We start from the raw sequence: 25,305 nt of genomic DNA on the forward strand, positions 1-25,305 counted from the left end.
ACCTTAAATGTAGACCTAAAGGATAATTTGAAGTAATATTCTACTCTAAAATCTTCCGATGTAGACCTAAAAGGTTTATCTGATGGTATATTCTTCCCAACATCCTGGAACATTTACCTAAAAGGTTGGTTTAATGGTATATTCCCAGAAGAACCCTTGAACATTGGACTTATTGGTATATTCCACCCAAAATACTTGAACATATACCAAGAAGTCAGTGTAAAGGAAATGTAGACATAAAATGATCGTTTAAAGGAAGATTTAAACAATTGTTTTTATTATTTAATAACCTGTTATCAGTCAGAACCCTGGCAAACTTATTTTCATCAGTTTTTTTAGTGGAAGTCACAAATAAAGAAGCTCTTGGTTTTTACCGTCGTTATTGAGTCAAAAGTTGTTGTTTCAACACAGACACATTCACATGCATCCACAAGCCTTTTTTAATAAAATACATTTTTTTAAAAAAAATGCATCCACAAACCTCTCACCACTCCAACACCCACAGACAGGCGGCTGGCTGGGCCGAGGCTCGGCGGCGTCCTCAGACCCACGAGTCGGGGAGCCGTGAAGTTGTTGGTCTGGTTTGAAGGCCTCCGTGTGGTCCAGTAGAAGTCCACGTAGTCGGTGTTGACTTTGAACCACAGTGACTGGCTGGCATCAGGTGGACCAGCTCGACCTTGTAGGACTCCTCCTGTCGCCTTGAGGGGACCACAGGAACATTCAGCAGCTGTTGGAGTTCTTCTTTTCAGGCTCCTAGTAGAACGGCTCTTAAGTATCTAGTACTTGTCTTATCTGGAACAATCTAACAGCCTAAACTGTTAACAGCGGTGTAAAGAAGCAAACACAGAGGCATAGATTAGGACTGAAACTAGATTTATTTTAGAAAACAAAGCAACTTAGAGGCATTTGTTCATACATGGGACTGAATAGGAGGCGTCCAATCAGATTCGAGGTCTTCACTCTGTATATATGTACATATATATATACACTATGTATGTCTGTGTATATTATCAGTGTTGTGGGATTTCAGCTTGTGAATTCTCTCATAAAGCATTTTTCATTATACTGTAATTCGTTTATTCATTCATTCCCTTGACTCTGGATTTCAGTTCTTGGCTTGTTGAATGTGATGTTCCTGAAAAGTGTGAAACTGTCCACACACAGCAGCCCAGCAGATATGAGACACACGATCTGGAAAAAAAGAGCAGACCTCAGAATAAATGCACTCTGAACTTACATCCATGTGTCTACTCATGTTATAGGGGCAGAATTAATTTTTACAGTAAGAAAGCTCCCATTACAAATTATTCATAAGTTTAGGGTGACTTTCAAAGAGAGAGGCAAAATCTTCAAGACGATTTCATACTGTTGACCTACAATACATGTACACAGATAAAAGCAATGTCTGGATATTTAATTTTACTGAGTGCATATGAGGGAAGCAAAAACCCATGTATCAAAGATTTCAGTTTCAGATTATTCTCACCCCTCCAACCAGCGTTCCTGCAACCCTGTATGTGGCCAAAGCCATCAAGCTCAAGACAATAAAGTAGGCTGCTGCAAAGATTGAATTGAAAACGTCCTGATGGGAGAAAAAGAGAAAAGAACAAGAATTTAAAGATCTAATATGTATTAACATTTTCCTCCCACGAGGGGTTTACAAACATGTTCAAGTCAGTTTATTGGTAAAATATCAGGTTAATAACACTGCCAAAACATCAAGAATGGCATCATATTAAAAAAAGATAAAGTGAGAAAATGAATGACGCAATGAAAAAAAACAAGAAAATGACAAAAAGAACCGATTGCACGGACACGATGTGTGTCCGTGCAATCGGTGTAACAGACAAAATGTCAGGATGATGTTTCAATTATGCGCCCCTCACCTTGTGATAGTCACATACTGGGCAGTTAAAAGCTGTGGGACAATCATCTAATAGAATCTGTGGTTTTCCTCTGTGAACAAGTTTGGTGAGGTTTGAGGTTAGCAAGCATTTCTGTCTTTTTTTTAATTTCATAGGATTATCTCACCTGTGACCACAGTGACTACAGACTCTTCTGTCTGTTGGCAAACATGGTTTCTTGTGTCATCTTTTCTCTGTGGTCATCATGTCGGTATTTAGTCAGAATCTGTCTCTGCTTGTGTCTCTAATTCGTAAAGAGGAATTTTGTCGATTTATTTTTATGGTTTGGAACCAGATATTTTTCTTGATAATTCTGATTTTGTTCCTCCAATGTTCCCGAAAAGCATCTTTTGCTAATATAATAATTTGGTTGACTCTAATTAACGGTTGGAGAACAGTGCTGGTCTGTGGTTGATCAGTGAGACTTTACAAACTTTTACAGACTCCTGAGTTTGTAGCACCTGAATTCTTACTGAGTCCTGAGAGCTCAATTTCAAATGTAACCAAAACAGTTTTTTTTTTTAAACAGTCATTCTTCTCTGCATGCATTGGTTGGTGGTTTTTCCTTTAGGTTTTTAAAATAGACCTACAGAATTATGTATGCAGGAACTCTAAGGCATGCCTGTGGCAGCGAATGCAATCTTGATGTCTTGATGAGTGGATCCCAAACTTCACTACCTGTCAAACATTTTAGTTCAGATCCTAATTTGTATGTCTATTTTGTAAGATTTTCTTCTAACTGCATAAACTGCTCGACATGTTTTCTGTTTTAGTGAATTCATAACTCACAACGAGAGGCCAAAAGAAGAAAGTCAGCCTCTTGTTGAGTTTGAGCACGTAGAACAGCAGAAGAAAAGAGGTGATCATAAACTCCAACAGTGTGGCTGCAGTGAACTTTGGTACAGATCCTACAGTGAAGCACACGAATGCCACCAGCAGAGTCCCCTAAAACAGAAAAAGAGACAGAAAAATAGTTACAGCAGCAATAGCAAGTATAGAGTCTAAAATCTTGAATAAATCAGAACTTAATTATGCTGTGACCCTTTTTACCAAGCTTCCAGCAGTCAGCACTCACTTATTACATTGCCTAATGGAACATGTTGCACATCTCAGTTTATTTAACAAATGAGGTTATTTTGAGAAAGAGGAACTGACTTCACTAATCTTTCCATGTCACATTTTTCAGGCAAACTGCTGCTCTTGCCTTAAAATGTCGTTGTTAATGTGGCTCCCTGCTATCAACAAACTGATTCTGGTGGCATTGTACACTAAACCAAACTTGTGATGACGTTCCACTGCCTCATGCACCGTTTCCGTTCCTCTCTTCAGTGTTTACCGGACATCAGCAGCACATCTCAGCTGTTTCAGGGCACATCTGTAGTCAAATGTCAAATGTTCAAAGATAGGATGATATGCAAATATCTCACCATCTCTGCTAACTTCACAATTCCCCTCCTGGATTTGAGGAAAGCACTGTCCACATCCACGATTCTTCTTTCATTCTCTTGATTCTCTGACATGTTTGTGCGATTTTGTTTTCAAAAGACAGCTCACTCGCTCTGCTTCCTGAAACATGTAATTTCCTTTGAGCTGTATAGGAAATGACTGTTAGTAAAATATATGCAACACTTTCACACTGGCAGCTACTTTGCACGTCTTTTTTTCAAAACACATACAGAAAAAAATGCTCTGTCTCCAACTGAAAAACATACTCACAATTCTAGAATAGTCTTTTTTCTGTAAGACATCTGATATGGACAGAATGTGTCCTGCTTTATCGCACCAAGAGAAATAAATAAATGGCTGCAATGTCAATAAATTTTGTGCAAGAACAAGAAATTATTGGAGATTTCAGTTTTTCACTGTTGAATTCATAGTGAAATTACATAAGGCATTTTTAGCCATGAAGACTACAAAAGGTTGTCATTTAAATATACTTTCACGTTTCCTTTTTCTTGCTGCACAGTGGAATGGTGGTTAGCACTTTCGCCTTGCAGCTACAAGATCCCCAGTTCATGTCCTGGCCTTCCCTGGAGTTTACATGTTCTCCCTGTGCATGCGTGGGTTTTTTCCAGATACTCCAGCTTCCTCCTAGCCTAGCCGCGCTAGACCCATGTTTTGAAGGCACAAGGGTCTAGGCACGCTGGACAGGGAGGGAGGCGGGCTAAAAGGTTGTCTTTCAAATCACTCTGCAGCAACTGGGTAGGTATACAACCAATCAGCACAACGAATAGGCTGACGTAGTTCCGGATTGTGGCTAAGTCCCATTAGCTTCCCAACCAGCGGAGCCAACTGGTATATTAAGGATTTGCCATATCCTGTCAGCATAAGTCCAAATACGTCTTTCTTCTCAATGAAACACTTCAGTGCCGTCCTTTGTTTATCTTTCAAGTTGAATTTTAGCTTCAAATCTTTAAGGGCTGTGGCCAAAGCCGAGTCGAAAGATAACTGTTTATTGTGCGCCGGTTGTTTCTGTCAGAATCGTGGCGCCTCTGTCGTCACTTAGTTACGCCCACCTTCTGACTCTACACTTCATGGTGATTCGTCCGGCCAGTTTTAGGAGAATCCAGCCTCGAGCCTTATGGAGGGTAACTAGACCCACCCTGGCAGAGAATTAAATTCATTGCCGTGGGTTGTCTAGCGCGGCTAGGCTAGCTTCCTCCCACAATCCAAAAAAATAAAGAAATCCTGAGGTTAACTGATTATTCTAAATTGCCCGTAGGTGTGAATGTGAGTGTGATAGACTGGTGACCTGTCCAGGGTGTCCTCTGCCTCGCCCCAAATCAGCTGGGATAGACTCCAGCCCCCCGCGACCCTAATGAGGATTAAGCGGTGTATAGAGAATGGATGGATTTCCTTTTTCTACTACAATATTACTGACTTTATTTTTCCATTTCCTATTTCTACTGCAATATTACTGACCTAACTTATAGCACTTCCCAAAAAACAGTCATCTCTGAACATGGCAATAGTTTATTTTATTTAAAAAATGTTTTGTTTTTCCTTAGCAACTGCACCAGTTTGTCTAAATCATATACAATGAATTCAGTAATGCAACTTTATACAACTCATTTCAGGCCCACTTAGAATAAATTCCCCTCCCTTTCTGCTCTACATCCATAAGAATGTGTCAGGATTCAACACAGACTGTTTCAGAGCATTTTTCAACAGCAGGCAGAACTTGTATTCACATATTAAAACACATATCTGTAAACCCATTTCCATGATTTAATTTGTTATCCCAACATATTTCCCTTGGCTTCATTTCACTGTTGTCTTCAGTGTTGAGCATCAAAAATTTTACAAAAATTTTAAAAGTACATCCGTATAAACAGTAAGTTTGTTTGCGGTTCTTGTAAGGCACATCTTCAGGTTTTACTTCCTCATCTTGGCTCGTATGGCTCAGCACTTCTGCCCTCAGTGTGGCCAGTCACACTTCCAGGGTTCAGACTTGGGTGCTTTCAGACACTTTCCTAACTTCTCACAGCCAGCTGGTGCCCAGTTCTGCAAAATCATTATGGAAAGCACAAGAATATAAAGTTATTAAAGATAATATGTATTTACAGGAAGATGTGTGAGTATTTTGTAAGAGTTTAGCTGCTTGTTGCTGGGGGAAAGCACCAGATTTTGTTTCCTGTCTCATATGATTATGGATATTAAGTGTGCACAGTTTCCTGTCTTGTGTTGTTCATATTGTTTATGTCTCATTTTGACTCAAGTGTTTTGCTTTGGCTGAGCATTAACCTGTATCCTGTGTCATTAAGCCCCATCATGCAAAAGATCTATGGCCAAATATGGCTTATTATAGAACAATAATTCAGAGGTGCATGTTTGAGTTTTTTCTGAATATACATATGGTGCCATGCAATTTTAAAGCTTTATTTTTTTACTATTTCATGTAGTTTTCTGATCTTTATCAGGATTTCTTTGTAAAACAATCACGGAGTATACAATAGACTAGGTGTCACAGTCTGCACTGTTTTTAGTATGAACATAAGCCAGGAAAACATCTTTAAAACACCCAATATTAAACTTTTGGCTCTGAAAATTAGATGATTAAAAAAAAAAAGAAGAAGAATTCAGAATGTCACAGTCACACACAATCACAGACAATAACAAATCCTGTCCAAGAAACTGCCTTTTCCCTTCATGAATATGTGAAAACTTCAGAAAATGTCTTGCTCTGAAAATATATTGCTCAATATACAAAAAAAAAAAAATCATATTAGCTTGACACAATTAAACATGAAGTTTTGGGATGATTGATTGCACTGCTACTTCAGATTGTCAAATTTGATCACCACAAGGGGGCAGTGCTGCAACGCAAATAAATGAAGAGGTGTGACGTTTGTAGGCATTGGAGACAAAAACCACAACTCACTCTGGCAGTTCAAATAATCCTAAACCAGATTTCTTTGCTAAAACACTGATGTACTATGAAGGAGAAAGTGTTCAGTTGGAGGTGATGACTCCATCAAATATTATATACATCGTGAATCTAGATAGTAAACAAATAATAAAAGCTATATCTCTTACAGAAGGCTAATCGTCTTGGCTTTTCTCTATATATTCAGACATTTTTACTAATTTTAATGTCTCGCAGAAAGGCTACATCAGTGTCTCTTATGTATTCCTTTATCTGACATAAAAATAGAGAGATATGCAGTATATTTGACTTATCTATATTTATTTGTTATATTTTGAGGGGTTCTGACCCAACAGAAACACACAGTATCTTCTGTGAAAACTGTCAAGTACAACAAAGTCTACTTGCACAGCCTATATGATTGATTCTACAATATCATGAAAGAAGTTAAACACGAAAATGAAAGAGATATGAATTTATGTTAAGTGAATCTTACCATCACTGCCATGTCGCACATATTGAGCTGGGGTATACCAGGCACCATAGTCTTCTTATGCTGCTCCACGATTGGAGAGATCATGCTCAGAACATCCTGGTACTCCTTAGTCAAAACACTGCAAACACAGAATATGTATGATCAGAAGGGTATTTTCTGCTGATGATTTTTTTCATTAACTGATTCATGGAATGCCAGAAAGCCAGAGTGGAAAACATATTTTCCTAGAATGTCATTGTTAGAAGTCCGAAACACAAAGATTTTTAATTTCCAAGCACACAGACAACACAACAAATCCTCACATTTGAAACATCTGCTGAATATAAATCATTTTATTGATCACCAATCAGAATTTAAAGTATTTAATAATGAGTTTTAAATGGATCACACACACATATACAAACACTCCAATAGACTTCTGGACCCACATAATGCACATATTCAAGGCAAGGTTGCTTTATCATTTATCTCTTTGGACCTTGTGTCTGTTAAGTTGTTTTACTACTATAAAAGCCTAACACACACACGCATGCCGATGAACACAATCCCCAGTCTTTTGTTGTCAAGGAGTGCTGCAGTCGATGCCTTTCCCTTTCCTGTATCTAGTGATAAAACACCACTGTGGCCGACAAGCTTAACTCATTATATCAGTGTGTGGACATGCTGCAGCTTTCAAGAACAAAAACAGAAATATAAACGGATGAACACACACACGCTGTCCACTCAGGCACCCGTTGGGAAAGCACACTCAGCAGGATGAACTGCGTAACCCCCATCACATCCCCTGTCTCTCAATTACTGCTGTTGGACACCAGTGAGGCCGGGTACCTCTGTGCATTATTATATTCAGAGTGTAAAACACAGGGGCCCTGAAGGCTTTCAAAGGAACGCTGCTCTCAATAGGACCTGTAGGGTTAATGGGCTGCGTGTGCGTGCGTGTGTGTGTGTGTGTGTGTTGGGGGAGTGGGCGTCTGGTGGCGTGACACAAGGATAGACAAATATCAGCAGTGCAATTACACCCCTGATACACTCGCCGGCAGCACCTGTGCCAGCCTTCCATCCTCCCTCCACTGCAAACCCAACCCTCTGATTGGCCCCTGGGGAACATGTGCATGTGTGTGAGGTGAAGTGTCAATTAGAGTAATAACCCCGGGCCCTGTCCAGCTCACACCTACCCTCCCTCTTAGATCTCCCACAGGGAAGCAAGGCTTCCTCCATCAGCCAGCACCTGCTCCTTTCCTTGATACTCACTCTTTACTTTCCGCTGCAATTACTTGACTGGTAGTGTGCTGACTGCAATTAGTCTCTCTCCTCGTGTCACACATTCGTCATAAGCTAACTATCTATGCATTGTGACCCTAACTGATAGGAGGAAAATCCGCATTACTCTCATTGGTTAAAAATCAGACATTCAGATTAAATTGCTTTGGCTATCTAAAATCGCAAATTCTGCTTTTGCCTGATCAGGATCAGCACGAGGGATATTTCATTCCCCTCCTATCGGCGCCCGCTACTGATTGCTGTGATTCATTTTGTGATAAGTGATGAAGCAGCTTAATAGAAGTAAATGTAAGGGGAGATTTATCAGACTGCTATAAGTATTCAATTTCCTGCATACAAGTGTGCAAGCGGAGCATGCCACGTACCGAGAAAGTTGCGCCAGACACAAACTTTTCTGTTGTTTTGTCTATGCACCGAAAATCTTACAATGCAGACCTCTAAATCAAAAACTAATAATATCATTTGTTTATGCCCCCTCTGCAAACAAATAATGAAAAGCCCACAGTCAGCACAGCTCATTATCATGATTATAACCCTTAGCTTACTAGTGTAGAGGCAAAATCTGGAATAATAAGCAGGCTGTATGCAAATGGAGTCTTTTGATTTATAATGTATGGCACCCAAGGGGGATGGGGGCATTGCTCAGGTGTGTCACCACTCTGATTACTGATTCATAATACTATTGCTGGAACACACACACAAGTACACACAAACAACCACACAGTAGCAGAAGGTGGGGGAATTGAGGAGACAATCAAATACATCTGTCCTGCCTACCCCTCCCTCCCACCATCTTCTCCACCCCGGTGGAAATTGAGCACTTCAGTGAGGACTATTGATTGGGGACACAAGAGCTTGGTGGCAGGCAGCAGATGAGGCCAGACTGTGCAGGGCTGCCTGCAGTGTTGGGGCTGGGACTACACTACGGATGAGCAGGGGGCTCTGGGGAACAGGAGCTGAGGTAGGTGATGAGAAAGTAGGATGTGTTAATCTCAGGGCGTTAGGTCACAGAGACAGTGAGGGGTGAAGAAGAAGGCAGAGAAAATTTGGACAAATCTGGAGCTCCAGCCTCACAGACACCTGGTCTGGGTGTGTGTTTCACGGTGGACAGATGGACCACCAACACAGGCATCATCGTTGTTTAGCTCCACTGTCCCAGCAAGGCCGCTGTTTGCAGAAAAGCAACCAGAAACTAAAACAAAAAATCACCAAAATTCCATCCTAAGTTGAATAATTACATCATATTCTGCTGCTGCTAACCATGCACGACTGGGGATTTTGTATGTGTGCGCTCTTTGCTATATCACAGCCTGCGACAGTAGTGAAGCTATGTGTGCAGACAGGCCCTACATCATCTTAAGTGGCTCTTTAGGTGCCGACAGAGATTAACGATGGCCAGGCAGCCAGTCCAGCTGGGGGACCTAAGAGCACATGGACAAAACACACACACACACACACACACACACACACACACACACACACACACACACACACACACACACACACACACACACACACACACACACACACACACACACACACACACACACACACACACACACACACACACACACACAGGTTTAACTAGGATGGAGGAGAACAGTCCCAGTGGATGCAGAGGGACAGCAGCTGAAGTGGTGAGAAGTGAGCTGAGATGCATAACAGTAAGTGGAGAGAGAAGGCAAAACAGAGGGGAAACACAAGACCAAAGTTTGGAGAATTATTAGCGCAGATAAGAATGGATCGAAGAAGAACGGTGCATGAATGAAGCAGAGGTCACGCAGCTGGATGTAGAGAGGGTGACCTTGGAGATGAGCACGCTGACCTCTCTCTGCAGAAGTAAAAACCAAGCGTGCAGTTTGGTATATGTGTGTATGTGTGTGTACGTGTCTAGCACTTAGCACAACACATGGCTGCATATTGATTGGTTTTCTGCGTTTTTTTTTTTTTTTAATTCTTCCGAGTGAATAGCAAGGCTAAAAGGTGGGCAAATGAAAAACAACATTAATGTTTTATCGTCCAATCTCAGCTCAAGAACTGAAAGGAGTCTGAGTAGGAAGCAAAGGAGCAAAGGAGGAGATGAGGCTGGAGGAATATACGAGAGGCAGAGCTGCAGCAGGCAGAAATGAAAAGGTCAGTCGAGGGAGTTTTATGCCAGGAGGGAGCCAAAGTGCACAAGAAGAATATTCCCTCATCAAAGCACTTTCAGATTATCTTAATGTATTAGTCATGGTGTCAGGTTGTACCATTTTTGCTTTTACTAAAAGATTATGTTTATTATCTGCACTGACAGCACACAGTAAAAGACAATTGCTCATCTTTGCATCCATATTTAGTAACAGTTTTAGCTCAACCTTGGCTGTTTGTGTCCTCTGGCGTCACTCTCCTCTCAGCGATTCTTAACTCTCCTTGGGCCTCCGGAGCAGTCGCACAAAACTCCATTAAACAGCACTTGCTCTAAATTTAGACCTGCACAATTTATCTTGCAATTTTAACCTGCAGCGGTACACCGCAGGGTTGAGGGCCAGATAGTGATCTTTAAGGAGCTGTTTGCAATCACAAAGAGAAGGGTGTAATCAGGCGTGCTCCGGCTGAGTGGATCAATCCACCGCCTTCGTTTTCGTGCCACTGAATCTGCATCGATCTTACACACATTCTATACCGCACGCCTGCCGTTCTCACTCCTTTTCTCCTTTTTTACAACATTTCTTCTCCTGTTCCGGGCTGATTCCCTTCTCCTCCCTGTCTCGCTCTGGGAAATCAGCAAATTTGAAGTTTCCATACAGCTGACCTGATTGGGAACTTTTCTCCAGGATCCCGTCCTAGGTGGAAAATGATTGGCTGCTGTGTGTGCTCCTTCTGTTCATGGGTTGTCACATTCGGTACCTCTTGACCTGGACAAAAGTTTACACCCTGAAAAAGAAGACAGACAAAACAATGATTTTAAAAAAGAACAAATGATACATGCTCCTTAGACACATCTAATCCAGTGACCAGCAAGGGAACTTCATCCTAGTTACATTTGCCTTGTTTGCACAATGAAGAGTGTAAGGTCATTGTATGTGCACACTGACAACACGGCTACCTCAAAATGAGTCTGAAAGCAACATCTATAAATTATTCAAAAAAGTGGGAAATAAAGGGAAAAAGTGATGAACAGAAATAGATCTGCGTCGTTTTTTCTTCTTTCCATGTTTCTGAATTATCTGATGTCATTTTACATGCCTGCTGTCGCGTCTCTTCCTAAAACACAGATCAGTAATCAGCCAGAAACCTGTGGCAGTTCCAGGTCACTGCCTTCCATACGTATGCTGCTATAAAGGTAATCTACAACAGAAAAGAGCACAACTGGCCTGTTTTGGCTCCAAAACTTCCATAAATTAAATATGAAGGTCAGCCTTTTTCTACAAAGCATATTACACAGTAATTGAGGGCAGTCGCACAAGTATGCAACAAAAGCCTATCTGCTTTTATTCTTTATACACGAGATAATAATTAGAATGAAAAAAATAATTATCATAATCCACCTGTTTTTGCCATGAAGCACGTACAGTTTTGACATTCTTTTAGACGTCTTAGCTGAAATACATGTAAACAAAGATTTCTCTGTGTTGTATCATGTACAGTTAAAAAAAAAACTGCATTGAACTCTGCTGTAGAGATCTTAGTGTTTAGATTTAGGCTTCCAGCCACCTGCTACCCTGAGCTGAATGCCTAATCTCATTGTTGTATGGTCTATATGCATATTGTCTTCCAATCTGTTGTGTTATTTATGCAGCTTCTGTTGGTGCATCATGAAGGGGTTTCAAGTCACGAGCAAAACAGAGGACTTTTTGCTGCCTCCTCTTCATCTCTCCACGCCTTCGCTCCTGCTCCCTGACTCCATTCTCAGGAGGCTGGCAGTGATCGCAGCCTGATTGAGTCAGACTCAATCCTCCAGAACCCCCCGGAGATCTGCCCCCTCCTTCAACACACACACACACACAAACACTTTTTTTTTTGATGAGCACAACTAATATTGAAAAAAGCATTCATCTGTAAGGCACTGTTGTTGCCCCCCTCTGAGATCGCTCAACAGAGCACCTCAAAATACATATAGACGAGAGAGAGAGTGAGGACAGATACTCCCAGCCGTGCAGAGCTTCCACTGATCCAGACTTGTCCTGTCTTTTGAAGCCAACAGCTTAGAAATGCAGAAAAGAATGAGGAAAAAAAAACCCTCATCCCAGAGGAGCAGCAAGAAAGGCCTGCTGTGTCTATCTCCCTAACTCTATCTCTTGTACCCGAGATATTACAGCAAGAGCTGCATATCTCACATGACATTAACGCTATGGATACAACGAGGCTGCTTTCAAACTGGAACAGAACAGTCGTTATTACAAGATAAGGTGCAGGAGCATCCAGGGGTGGCAGGATGGATTTTGGAAAAGGAAATATTGTCTATTTTGTTGGGGGGGAAATCTATGGTTTGGACGGACATTTCTACTGATGTTATAGCTCAGTTCATTGTTTAAATATATTCTCTTTTTCACTGACATGACAACATTATAAAAAATGATTTAATATTTCACAAAAAATACATTTTTAAATAAATACATACTTAAAATGCACAACTTGCTTTTTAGCTAATCATCTCTCCACCCCTAAAATGTATCCGGCAACAACTGCTTTACAATGTAGGTAACTCCATTTCAACAAAGTAGTCATATAAGAGGTTACACATTCTCAAAGGGACATTAAGCAACAAAGTTTCTACATTACACCCGCGTAAGTTTCCTATTAGACCAAGACTGAATTCATGCTGTTGTGCAACCTCTTGTAAAGGAGAATAACCTGGACCCTCAGTTCTCTCCAATTTTTTGACCCGTTTCTAAACTTCCATTTTTAGCCAAATTCTTGGAGAGAGCTGTTTTTAATCAACTACAAACATTTTTAGATGATTTTAGTAAATATGAAAGGTTTCAGGCAAGTTTTAAGCCCCGTCACGGTACTGAAATGGCCCTTTTGAGAATTTTTAATGATCTTCTCTTAGTTGAGTGATTGATTCCTAAACAGTTGGTAAAGTCAGAACTTGTGATTGTAGGTATACACGCTTTGAAGTCCAAGTGGCAACATCCAGGAAAAATAAAGCCAATGCAGGATTAGCACAGAACATTCTAAATTACATTTCCTCAAACGCCGACTTGAAGCTAGTTCCAAAAGAGTCAATCAATCAAAAAAAGAACCAATGAATAAAAGAGAAATCTTCTTTTTTAACTGAAAAAAAAAAAAATCAAAACAGAAGGTCAAACATGCAAGGAAGTAACAACAACCAAAACACATGTCTGAGTGGAGGAGGAATCTTAAGTACAGTTTGCCAATAAAATCTTTGTACTTTTCCTTATGTAAGATTTTGAATGCATTTCTTTTATGTCTACATTGTTTTCTTGGTAATTTGGCAAAAGGAAAGGCTGCAACTACATCCTCTATCAATGTTGTGTATTTGCTAAAAGCTAACTACAAGATCTTTATTAAGCAGCATTCTACTAGAGGCAAGAAGTGATTGAACTACTTGTTTTTTTTTTTGTAGCCAAGATGGGTGTGTTAATATCACAAGTTCCTCTTTAACCAGAGAGCACAGTACAGCAGCTACAGTCTATTTCTTGTCGATTTTTGCAACAGATTTAGTGCCAAGAAATAAGCATTCACAGTAGGACTAACAGGTGTCTCGTTAGCACGTTCTTTTTCAGTTTCCATTCCTCACCCCGTGAAGTATTCAACAAGGTTAAAAAAAAAGCTATCACTGATGTCACAGAGCTCCTACTGCAGCATAGGTTACTCAGCAATCCACAAAGGAGCTCACAGTCACGACAAACTACATTTCACAATATTAACATCACTACACAGCCTCCAGAGAGTTTGATGAGAGTCATTTAAGCCTGTGAAATTTCTCATTTTCCTCTTGGCTGAGCTGCGTGAACACAGCCAGGACAGAGCAATACGTCTCCCAGCTATTAACCTGTAATTTCATTCTTCTTCACAGACACTCATCTTCCCTTGTTTATTTTTCACCAAGGGCCACGAAAGCCAAATTATATTTCAGTGCATTACCGGGACTGAGGACAACACAGAAAAATGTGAGCTTTATTTCAGTGAAGAGGGGATTTTATTGCATGTTTCTATAATAAGACAGGTTAATCTTTATTCTATATGGGGTTTTAACGGGCAGCATCATTGTATGAGTAGGACTGATCATTAATCCAGCGTATTCCCATCAAAGAAAGCAAAGCATGAACCTCAAAACATGTTTTAACTCCTAAAGCTCATTTACACGACATGTGATTCCAAATCTGGCTATGAGTGCATAAATAGTTTGTTTACTTTCTTGTGTTTATGAAATATATTGTGGGTTACACAAGACAAACGATTAGGATTCAATAATAATAACACAAACTAGATTGGAGTTTTAACTTTTTCTTGTAGGATCGCTCAGTGAAACCCGCATAAGCAGACGTGCACATTTGTATGGCCCAAACATGTGTGTGCATGTTTTCTCTCATCCTTTCTCACATGTACACACAAACACCGATCGATTGGCAACTCACAGGCAATCAGACGCCATTATTTGTGAAGTTCCACTTCAGTTCACATGAGTTGATAAAGGAGGCTACTATTGATTCAGCGGCCCTGAAGGAGAGAGCAATTTAAGCGACCGATGGGGCATAAAACAAACTGGATCACAGGAAAAGCATGGAGGGAGGACAGGAGGACATGTTTTCATGGATGGAGAAGAGAAAGAGCGAGGGGGGGGGGGAGCTGCATACTTTCCTGCTTCTCAGGTGTCAGATTTCACATTTCTCCTCATATATTTAATCCGCACTGAGCTGATGTAATTACGGCCGAGCTCTACGATGCCAAAAGAACAAGCAGGGAATGACGATATGTAAATGGAGGGGAAAATTTCCACTGGAGTTTGAACAAACAAGTCAACTGGTTGATGAATGATGTAAGTTCGCTGATGTGGGGGCTCTTCATTAATATTCATTACACTCTGATGTACACAGCAGTCAACTGATGAGCCATTTTCAAGATAACACCAACAACAGCCCAAGTGTGTGAGTGTGTGTGAGTACGATTAGGGGAGACAAAGAGGGGAGGATGTGGCAGTGCAAATCAAAAAACTGAGGATGACGGGATGGAACAGAGTTGAAGTGTTAAAAGGCAGCCTTACTTTTCTGAACTCCTCCCATGAGTTGCTCCAGGTCCAGTAGTGGGCCTTGTATTGTCCAAGCCTCACAGCCATCAGCTCATTCCCTCGATAATAAAATATTGGCCTGTTGGAGGTGAGAAGAGGAAGAAATAATACTCCCACATGAGTTTACAACAAACAGAACACTTAAAAAACATCTTTTTTAATGGAATGCTTGCACTTAAAGTCCAGTCTCGCTTTTTTCTATCCATTCCTGCATTTGTTTTCATCATTCAGTAAAGGAATTTGATCTTTTTAACTCCATTAAACTGACTTAAATGGTTAGACATGTTGAAAAAAGGAAGGACATTTTGGTTCCAAATCAAAAGCCCCAAACACCACAAATCTCTGGCTAACTGGTGTGTGTGCACTCACCTGTTTTGGAGTGTGTGTGAGCGGTTCAGCAACACTGGTGTCAAGTCCAGACCGTCCAGGATTCGATCATCAGGAGGGTTGATGCCGGCTAGAGCCAGACTGGTGGTGAACAGGTCCATGACATTAGCTAGCTGGAAATTCACCTGCATAAAGGTAAAGAAATGAAGAAAACACATCCACTAGTAAAAAAAATGCCTTTTCACATATCCTGAACAGAAGAAAAGTGCATTTGAAGAGATGAACACCATCTGACAAAAGTAGCCTTACTCTCGATGACCACACACTTCTTCCACAGAATTAGTCTTTCAGCTTCTAGTTCATCCCTACCACACATTCTTACATTTACAACTTGATGACCAAACTGTGGTAATATGGTGTCAATGCACGCTCACAACAGGATGCTTACACGTGTGCTTCTGTGGACACAAGCAGAAGAGGTGCATGTCTTCAGCCTCCTCTCTAATCTCTGCATGCAGGTTTATTATTAAAACTCCAAAATGTCTCACTTTCTAATTGAGCTTTCTTTTGGGGGGGGGGGGGGGGGGGGGGGGGGGGGGGGGAGGAGTGGGGAGAAAAAAAAGAGGAAGTAGGGAGAGGACAAGGCCCGGGCAAGCAGACGGCTAAAGCTGGAGCGAGCTGGTGTTTTATCTCCTTCTCCCAGTCCCAGTGAAAAGCTTTATTTTATTTATAAACTTTGAACTATTTTCAGATAAAATGCCATTTTTTCGCTGTCATCCTTGATCTTCCGTTCCATTCTCTCCTGAGCGAGCCTTAGAGGGAGACGGCACGCTCACAATCAGATAGCGCTATCAGGCCTCTGCAGCTGCACCGCCATGTGCCGCTGTGCTCCTATCGGCAGCCAGCACACATACAGACGCACACACAAGCTCCTAAGCAGTGAAATGAATTCCCTTTTCTTCTGTATCCACAGAACTAGCCATAGAAAAGGCTCTGCAATGCATTCTATGATCTATCTGCACATCCAGACACTCTTTCTCTCTCACAAACACTAACAGATTTAGTCCTTTACTTCACTTTTCATTTTTTTTAAAGTCCCCCCTAACACAGACACACACAGACCATTAAAGACGACAGGACAAAAGGACAGAGAAGAACGCTGACATTTAGTTGGTAATAACTTGCATGACCAAAAACCAAAAGTTTAAAACCCAGACTGGTCTGATAGAGGAATTTATCGCCCGAGTTGCCATCTTTTAGTTCCTCCCTTTATTAGCTCTGCCCTCTCCTGCAGTCTATACTGAACTTTTTTCCTTTTACCGCCCTTTGTTCGTTCCTTTTCTTGTCTGACTCATCACTCTCTATTAATGTCACATTCTCTTTGCCTCTCTTTCTCTCATTTCTGTCTGGTTGTGAGCGGCGGTGTTGTTGGTAATCTGAGGAGGCAATGTTTCTATCCCTGTCTCTGCCACTCTGCCCGTGTGTCTGCTGCCTGATAACCCAACAAAAGGGATTGTAACGCTCAACAATGTTGTGGGCTTGACAGCCCACCCACCTCCCCATCTTTGTTCCTACAGCCACAACCCCTCATCATCCCGGCCACTCGCCCCCCCTCAGGCACTCGGAGAATGCTGAATCTGCATGTGCTTCACACCAGACGTGCTCCTTCATTCCAGTACACCTCCTTCCACCCTCCTAAATATGACTTAATGACTAATCAACAACAATTCCCCGAACGCTCACAGTAGTCAGTGAAATCGTTATGATTCATCGTTCACATGCATCCACAAATAAAAGGCTTTTGTCTGTTTAACACATGGAAATACACACTGAAGTGGGTTTTTTTATCCACATTTCCACACCCCCTTGTCTCCACATCCTAACGCTGTAAAGATCCATCTGTGTTCAGTCAGTGAAATAAACCTTCTGAAATCCCCTTTTAACAAATGCATGTGTTTTGGGTGCAAGAGCTTATAGACTTTTCAATGCACAGATCAACAAAGATTTCAGAAGACTACACAATAAGGGAGGGGGCCATGCTGTGTCTGGTTTGTCCTCCCTCCTAAACAACAACAGAGTGATAAATCCAGACTTCTAGAGTACAATGGTTCCAACAAATCAGTTTAATCATCACGGCTTCAGAGAGCATCAAAAAGAATCTATAGAACCTTATTCTCAAAGGGTCTGCAAATACAAGCACACACACACACACGTGTTTTGTGGTGTTTTGCTTTGGTAGTAATAAAATCTACATTGTCTGAAAGTTATCTCTCCTAGAAACAACTCATCATACACACAGCCATTTATATATTGTATATGTAGGCATGTGGGCTCAAACTAAAACTACACAGCCTCGTTCTGATCCCTTGCGGACGCACAGACTGACACACTGGTCAATTATTACATGGCACAGGTGCAGCAAAGCCCGGCGAACACAACAACGTTCCTGGCAGTGTAGCGGTGCCTGCGTCTTTAGCACTGTTCTCCCTTTTCTCTTTTCTACACCAGCCACCTCTTTTACTTCTTCCTTGCTTCCTTCCCTGCAACCCCCCTCCACCACCCCTCCCGCTCCTTTATCCTGAGCGCCTGGCATATTCAGATACTGAAGTCCTCATTACGGCTCAATCCAACCTCAGCAAACACACAAACAGATTAGCCGCTTAAGACGCTCCCAATCCCCCTCTCCCTCGCTACTCTGCTGTGCTATCAGGCCCCAGCACAACCCTGTGAGATGAGCCAGGGGCAAGGCTTACTGCAGACTGCAGCCTCCGCTTGCTCCTCCACAAAATCCCTCTGCGTCACAGCCCCGTGTCACAGCTGCCCCTAATACAATTAAAAGTCATTTGCAGAACGCACAGGCTTAGGGGATCACGGTGTGGGTGGGGGGTTAAATTGGGGAATGGGAGTGGAAAAAAAAGAGAGAGAGAGAGAGAGAGTTGGGGCATTAATTCCAGCCAAAAATATTTGAGGAAACAGTGGAAAAAGCGCCCACACGCTTTGTGGCCAAAATCACACAGTTTGTCGTTGCTGTTTCTGGAGTTCAATCGCTCGATAGAAGTCGAACATGGTCGAGATTAATTGGGTACTGTGCCAGTGGATCAGAGTGTGCGCATGTAAAGCGGTAAACGATACAGAAATTAAACAAAAAGCAACAATCATTCGAAAGGGAGGATTAGTGAAATAATTATTCCTTTACTCTCAACCTGACTCACAATGCTGTACACTGCCTGCAGCTTCTCACAAAACATTTCAGCTTCTTGTACAATTTGACGGCCAGAACATCAGCGAGCAAGAAAGCGTAGAATAAAATAAGACAGTCGCTGGATTCCTGGTCTAAGACTGGTCTAGTCTCCAGAGAAATGTCAGGGATTTAGTGAATGATCGTCTTGGATTTTTTTGGGGAGGCTTTATCTGGTAAAAGCTTTAAATGCCTGAGGTGTTCTTACCGAGCCTTCTTTGATGTGTCCAGGCCACCAGGCGATGGCAGGCTCCCTCATGCCCCCCTCAAAAGTGGTCTCCTTCCCACAGAGGAACGGCCCATTGCTTCCACCTGAGGAATCAGAACCACAAGAACATGTTCATCCTCAAATCACAACATAAAAAACAGAAAAGCATTCAGACAAAAATGCATTAACTCAGTTTCACAAAGGTAAAAAACTGAGTGTATGCATGGAAATGTACCCTCTTTTGGACCAGACATTAGAGCGGCTCCGTTGTCTGAGGTGAAGAAGACAAAGGTGTTATTCTCAATGCCAAAAGTCCGCAGCCATGATAAGATCTGACCGACGCTGTAGTCCAGCTCCATCACTGCATCCCCATAACTACAGAACAAAGACGGTTACAGTTGACATGGTTCACATTGAGAAATATAATGTTATGCATAAGACTTAGTGAGGTGGTACAGAACGTACCGACCTCGCTGACTCTTCCCTAAGAAGCGTTTGGAAGCATAGACAGGAGCATGAGTGGCATCAGGTGCCCAGTAGAGGAAGAAAGGCTGCCGGTCCTTAGTCTGACGAAGTATGAAGTCAAGACCTTCCTGTAGTGGTGGGAGGAGGGAGAAACTGTTACTACACTGTCAGTGCAGATGTCAAAAGATTTACAGCTGTGGCCAAGACACATGGAGGGAACAGTCTCTTTCCTACTTTCATATGGAAAACACTCATTTAAACCGAGTTTTAGGGCGACAGTTTTGATATATGCCATAAACTCAGGTGCAGAAAATTCCTCTTTCATGAAGGTTGGTTATGTGTTTATGGTTACTTTCTGTTTGAACTCTTCAAGAGAGACGGTGACTCAATTTAAAATCGTTCTGAAGTCTGTAGTTTGTGTTGCTATTGAACTATCACGCAATTCTGAGTGAAATTTACAGCACTGACATCCATAAATATTAGATACAAAGATACAGGTTACAACCGTCATAAAGGTTGAATTCATTGCAAAGTTGGTGTATGGGAATTGATTAGTTTTTTAGTAATTGTCAAAAAGATTACTGAAGTTTACCCACAATGTCAACATTCATACTAATTAATGAATACTTTAAAGAAAAAAATACGTAGTTATGTGTCAACTACTTAAAAGTAAACTTGTAAACAGTATTTTAAAGTCATAACTCATCTGTTACCAAACACCTCTCAGTTAGTATACTAACTTTGCATACTGACATTTTCTTTACTTTGATTACTTTTGCATTTCTGCTGTTTAACCAATAAGCTAGTATTTCAAAGTTAAGCTTTTCTTTAATATTCCAAACACACTGTGAATCCTATCTAGTCTTCTACTAATAGAAGATTTAAAAAGCAGTGCTTGAGCAGCCAACCCTCTTCTCGTGATGGCATATTACACCTTTCAAGCATGTGCTTTGTCTCTGCATGACGCTCTGGATAATCAGTGTGAGTGTGCGAAAAAGTCAATAATTCACTTCTGTCCAATAATGTTCAAAGGCCAAACTCGGGCTTTAATTGCATTTCTAATTTGTTATAGATGATTTATGTTTTTGTTCGTGCATGTTTTGTTGAGCCGAAGATGATTTTCCCCTCTGGCTGGCAGAATCAGCGTAACTAAATGTGGTGTACCTGCTACAGTCTGCTCCACTGAAAGCAGCTAAAACAACTTTACAAACAAAAGATGAGCTATAACTTACCATCAAGTAGATCTGTGTGAGGTTTGATTCTCCTGTCTTTCTGTTAATTGCAAACTCCTCATAGTATCTGGAAAGTAAGTGGGTTGACACAATTCACTATAAGTTAGACATCATCCCTTTTGAAAAACTGCTCAGGCCACAATAAGCCATTCTTCTGTTTATTCAATTGCACGAAGTGACTGTTTTCCCGGTGATTTGACTGCATCATCAGAGCTCTCAATCTGCCTCTAAATTGACTGAAACTACTGCAGACGATATCATTTAGACAATGTGGGTGAACGTCCCTCTTGCTGATTGTGTTTGCGGGAAATTTTGGTGAAAGACGTACTCGGGAAGTCTGAGCAAGGCTGAGCAGAGGGAACTGTTATGAGGTGCTGCTGAAGCGTGGCGCGGCGAGCAGAGAAGCAGTGACAGGCATCTCTTTCGTACGCTTCACTTCCTCCAGGTGTCCTCGCACACAGCCAACGCAACCTGCCGTCTCTTGAGGGCGTGTGTGTGTGTGTGTGTGTGTGTGTGTGTGTGTCTCTGTGTATATGTGCCTATGAGTGCGCGTACGTCTGTCCAGGGCCCAGGTATGCAGCGCTGATTAAACCCACAGCTAAGCGAAAAACACGCCCGGCTGCCAGTTCCAATGACCCTGAATACACATATGGCTGTTTTGGGGAAAACAAATGGGCGGAAAATGGAATACACAAGCACAGCTGGTACAAAGAAAGAAGAAGGGAGGAGGGAGACACTCAACTCATCCAGAGGCGCAGACAGCCAAACTAGTCCACTGAGTCACGGGGAAAGGAGATTTTTATAGATTTTCAGTCTCTGTGTGTTTCTATGTGCTGATGTACCTGAGTGCTTGTGTGTGAAAATACCTGCCAAGCATCTCAGAGTTGTTGTAGACAGGAATGTTGGGTCTGACGCCGTCGTTAAAGGGGCCAAAGTGGCAGTTTGGTGCACCAAACCATTCATCAAAACCATTCTTCAGAGGAAGGTATTGTGGTCTGTGGCCCAGATGCCTGTAGTGACAAATAAAGTGCACTTACACGCTGCAAAATCAATGTGATTGAAGGATCTGTCCCCAATGTATTTGCAAATTTGAATTTAGAGGATTACTACAATTCACATGTACACATCAGTTGTCAAAGGACAACATACTTTTTAGTTCTAATCTTGCACATGCTTGAAACTTTCATAATCCATCACTGTGCGCATCATGTCGTATTTGTACCTTTACTTAAGTAAATGATTGGAACACTCCTTCCATCACTGACCTTGAAAACTTCAGAAGCATCTATAAACAAAAATGGGAGAGAAAAAGAGCTCACCATTTGCCAACTATTTTGCTGACATAACCTTTTTTCTTCAGCATCTGGGGCAGCAAAATCTCATCCTTGGAGATTCCTCCCACTATCTCCTGGGGTGTGTATGCTACAACAAAAAGTAAAAATTTAATGTACACAACTTTCTACAACTTTATTAAACATTAATGGCTATGTAGAGCAGTCATCTTAAATCATCAATAATCTGCCTGAAATATCTGTAGAATAAAGTATGGGTGTTTAGAAAGATATTTATGCATTATTAGCTTAATACATCAAATACTTTCCGACATGAGAACGTTTTTTCGCACATTAAAATTTGAGGTTTTGTTTGAATGACAAGATCTCAAGAACTATTAAAGATAAAAAAAACTGAAGTTTCCACTGTTAATCCTCATTGTGCCATTGATTCAGAATCTGCAATACTGATTACAACCAAACACCACATGGAATTTTTACAGAAAGAGTCTTCTAAATTATTATATATACAATTGAGGAAAATGTAAAGGTATTTATAAAGATATTTTAGTAAACCTGTTGACATGCCATAAATCCATCTCTTTATATTAAATAACTAGAAAGTCTTGGAGTCTTGCCAGTCTTTTCTTCAGGAGGAAATGACATCATGTGGAGCAGGTCATGTGATCTGGAATTAACGCACTTCCTTGAGAGGTGTTTTTGTAATGGCTAACTTAGTTGAAACAGACACTGAAACAATTTGTGATTTTCCATATAAAATTTGATATATTGCCAAAAAAGAAATATATGTCATGATTATCATCTTCCTTCTGGTGCACGACAATGCCAAGTCTTATGTGGTAAGAGAACTCATGCAGTTCCTGGAGGATGAAGGAAGTGATACCATTAGCTGGCCCCGACGCTCACCTGACCTGAATCAAATAGAACACCCTTGGAACATTATGTTTTGTTCCATCCGACAACATCAGGTTGCTCCTCAGACTGTCCAGGAGCTCAGTGATGCCCTGGTCCAGTTCTGGGAGGAGATACCCCAGGACACCATCTGTCGTCTCATTCAGAGCTTGTCCCGGCATCGTCAGTCATGCATACAAGCACATGGAGGCCATACAAACTACTGAATACCATTTTGAGCTGCTACCAAAGAATTTCAGCAAGATGGACCAGCCTGCCACATCAGTTTTTCACTTTGATTTTGGGGTGTCTTGAATTTAGCCCTCCTGGTGTGTTGATAATTTTCATTCCCATCAAACAATGTGGCACTTTTCATTCCTAACACATTATCCAGTCCATATCAATGCTAATATCCAGTTTGTTTTTTCCCCATATTGAAATATGATGTATTTTCAAAGTGTTCCTTTAAATTTTTTGAGCAGTGTATATTGACCCATATAGAATGTATTTATTTTATATAATAATTATATGTGCTTATATATTCAGATATTATATATATATATATATATATATATATATGCTTAGGTATGAAAATGTTGGAACTATACTACTGATTAGGCAGGTAGGACAAGCTACCATAAAAATTTGAGTTTTGATAGATAACTTAACACAAGCAGTACAGAGTTCTGGAGTTTGAAAATTTCAGGCTTTTATCTTTAAGAGTCCCTGAGGTATTTGCATCCAAATACATGAAAATTTCAATGCACAATTCACACAATGAATTTCAATGTGTGAATAACTGTGTTCAAAACTGGCTCAACAGAAAATTTGCGAACATATATATGTACATCACAGGAAGTATTAAAATACATAATTCTAAAATTTTACAGATGCCACATCAAATATCCATAATTTCTGATAAAAAAGGTTTCAGGCAAATCAGAGATGATCAGAGGGCCTCTGGCAATTCAGGATGGAAATAACCCAGTGAGAAAATGGCAAGAAATGATATGCAGCTAAGTGATCTGCACATTAAGGATATTAGGGGAACGTACCGTTTCTGGCGTGGCCATTAGTGGTGTAGAAACCGTTTCTGACAGGCAGCCTCCCAGTGAGAAGTGCAGCTCTGGCTGTGGGTGAAATTAAATGTCATTAGCGATGCAGTGTTAGTCTCCTAAATCACTGGCAAACAAATAGAGTGAAGTGTGTTCTAGTCTAGAAAAATACTTTGACTGTATTCTTCAATTAAATGAGCAAATTAATCATACATGATAATATGGGTTTGGCTGGCATGCATCTCCGTTTGGATGTTTTTATCAAATGCATTCAACTTTTTGAGAAGTGGTTTTCTACATCTACTCATGCCAATACTGTGGAGTTATCGCCGGCTATTAACCACTGTGATTCAGCTCTGTTGGTGATTGTTGCAGATTAATCAGAGCTACAAAACTGTACCTCCACATTTCAGTTTTAAAAGAACAAAAGCAGCTGTTTGAAAAAATTCCTGTAGGTTTTTTGTAAATTTTCCTGAAAAAAACAAAGATCTTTTACACAAATATAAATACAAATGAGTCACGTAAAAATACAAAAATGACTGTAATCACAACAATGATGTTGCACTATCTGACTTCTTGCTTAGATCTGTTGTGGTGTACTCAATTTGCAAGGTTAATTTTAGCAAATAAGTGTTCTGCTGTAAGTTTATACCTTCAGATCAAGAATCGCTTGTTCTCCCAACAGTTTAATAATGTGACAAAACACAAGCAGAGATAGAAATCATGATGCATCTTGAAAAAAATAGGAACTGCCAGAACTGGTTCTGTTTCACAACATTTCATCTGCTGACTCACACGGGGAACAGAGTGGGTTGGCGGTGTAGAAGTTTGGAAGAAGCATCCCTTGAGCTGCCATGGCATCTAGGTTGGGGGTCTCTTTAGAGGGCTGGCCAAACACACCCAGGTCCCCCCAACCCATCTGAAGAGAAAAGGGCAGTTTATTGACAAATCCACCCATGTTTGCAAGAACCAACGCACAGTGGGAGGTGCATTAACAGCAGCTGTAACTACTGTGAAGCCTGAACTCATGCGAAGTAAACACAACGAAGAAGGACACAGAAAACAACTTACGTCATCCATGAGCATGATGATAATGTTTGGATTCGAAGCATTTGGTGGCTTTTCTGTCAGAGAACAACATATTACCACACTTAGGAGAGTGAAAGTTACAGCAGACATCAGTCGCATAGCTGAGCAGCGATCACGTGAGCATCACAAACGAGGAAGTGGTTTGTTTTGCCTTCGCGCCCGTCTTCAGCGCAACGCTTGCGCATACAGAGAAAAACGAATATCCTGAGGTGAATTAATTTCGTTTT

General features: G+C 41.0%; 2 protein-coding genes across 4 annotated transcripts; both read right to left on the reverse strand.

Annotated features, from left to right (window-relative positions):
- Positions 1–856: 856 nt before the first annotated feature.
- Positions 857–4,046, reverse strand: LOC110955785 (proteolipid protein 2). The gene is made up of 4 exons (XM_022200914.2): positions 3,332–4,046; positions 2,694–2,849; positions 1,487–1,582; positions 857–1,191 (listed from the first exon to the last, which is right to left on the reverse strand). Exons 1-4 carry the CDS (start codon positions 3,422–3,424, stop codon positions 1,081–1,083), a joined length of 456 nt encoding a protein of 151 aa, XP_022056606.1. The 5' UTR covers positions 3,425–4,046; the 3' UTR covers positions 857–1,080.
- An 815-nt stretch (positions 4,047–4,861) lies between these two features.
- On the reverse strand, positions 4,862–25,219 carry galns (galactosamine (N-acetyl)-6-sulfatase). Of its 3 annotated transcripts, XM_022201407.2 has the most exons (14): positions 25,061–25,218; positions 24,785–24,908; positions 23,990–24,064; positions 22,071–22,173; positions 21,618–21,761; positions 20,752–20,818; positions 19,520–19,647; positions 19,290–19,429; positions 19,055–19,158; positions 15,651–15,793; positions 15,258–15,360; positions 10,839–10,960; positions 6,767–6,884; positions 4,862–5,408 (listed from the first exon to the last, which is right to left on the reverse strand). In XM_022201407.2, exons 1-14 carry the CDS (start codon positions 25,175–25,177, stop codon positions 5,322–5,324), a joined length of 1,575 nt encoding a protein of 524 aa, XP_022057099.1. In that variant the 5' UTR covers positions 25,178–25,218; the 3' UTR covers positions 4,862–5,321. The 3 variants fall into 3 exon arrangements, with proteins under 3 accessions (XP_022057099.1, XP_022057106.1, XP_051799260.1); XM_022201414.2 differs by lacking the exons at positions 24,785–24,908; positions 25,061–25,218 and adding an exon at positions 24,642–24,778; XM_051943300.1 differs by lacking the exons at positions 15,258–15,360; positions 15,651–15,793 and having other exon boundaries at positions 25,061–25,219.
- Between the last annotated feature and the right edge of the window lie 86 nt (positions 25,220–25,305).

This window comes from Acanthochromis polyacanthus, chromosome 2, assembly GCF_021347895.1.
Source record: "Acanthochromis polyacanthus isolate Apoly-LR-REF ecotype Palm Island chromosome 2, KAUST_Apoly_ChrSc, whole genome shotgun sequence".
Classification (NCBI taxonomy): domain Eukaryota; kingdom Metazoa; phylum Chordata; class Actinopteri; family Pomacentridae; genus Acanthochromis; species Acanthochromis polyacanthus.

Excerpts from the sequence above, each read along its gene's own strand:
- galns (XM_022201407.2), bottom strand. The coding sequence starts at position 25,177 with ATGCGACTGATGTCTGCTGTAACTTTCACTCTCCTAAGTGTGGTAATA. Across the intron at positions 19,430-19,519 it reads GGGAAGAGTCAGCGAGGTCG|TTATGGGGATGCAGTGATGG; the intron begins GTACGTTCTGTA and ends TTTGTTCTGTAG. Across the intron at positions 5,409-6,766 it reads TGTGCGACATGGCAGTGATG|AACTGGGCACCAGCTGGCTG; the intron begins GTAAGATTCACT and ends ATGATTTTGCAG.
- LOC110955785 (XM_022200914.2), bottom strand. The coding sequence starts at position 3,424 with ATGTCAGAGAATCAAGAGAATGAAAGAAGAATCGTGGATGTGGACAGT. Across the intron at positions 2,850-3,331 it reads TTGTGAAGTTAGCAGAGATG|GGGACTCTGCTGGTGGCATT; the intron begins GTGAGATATTTG and ends TTTCTGTTTTAG. Across the intron at positions 1,192-1,486 it reads CAGGAACGCTGGTTGGAGGG|ATCGTGTGTCTCATATCTGC; the intron begins GTGAGAATAATC and ends CTTTTTTTCCAG.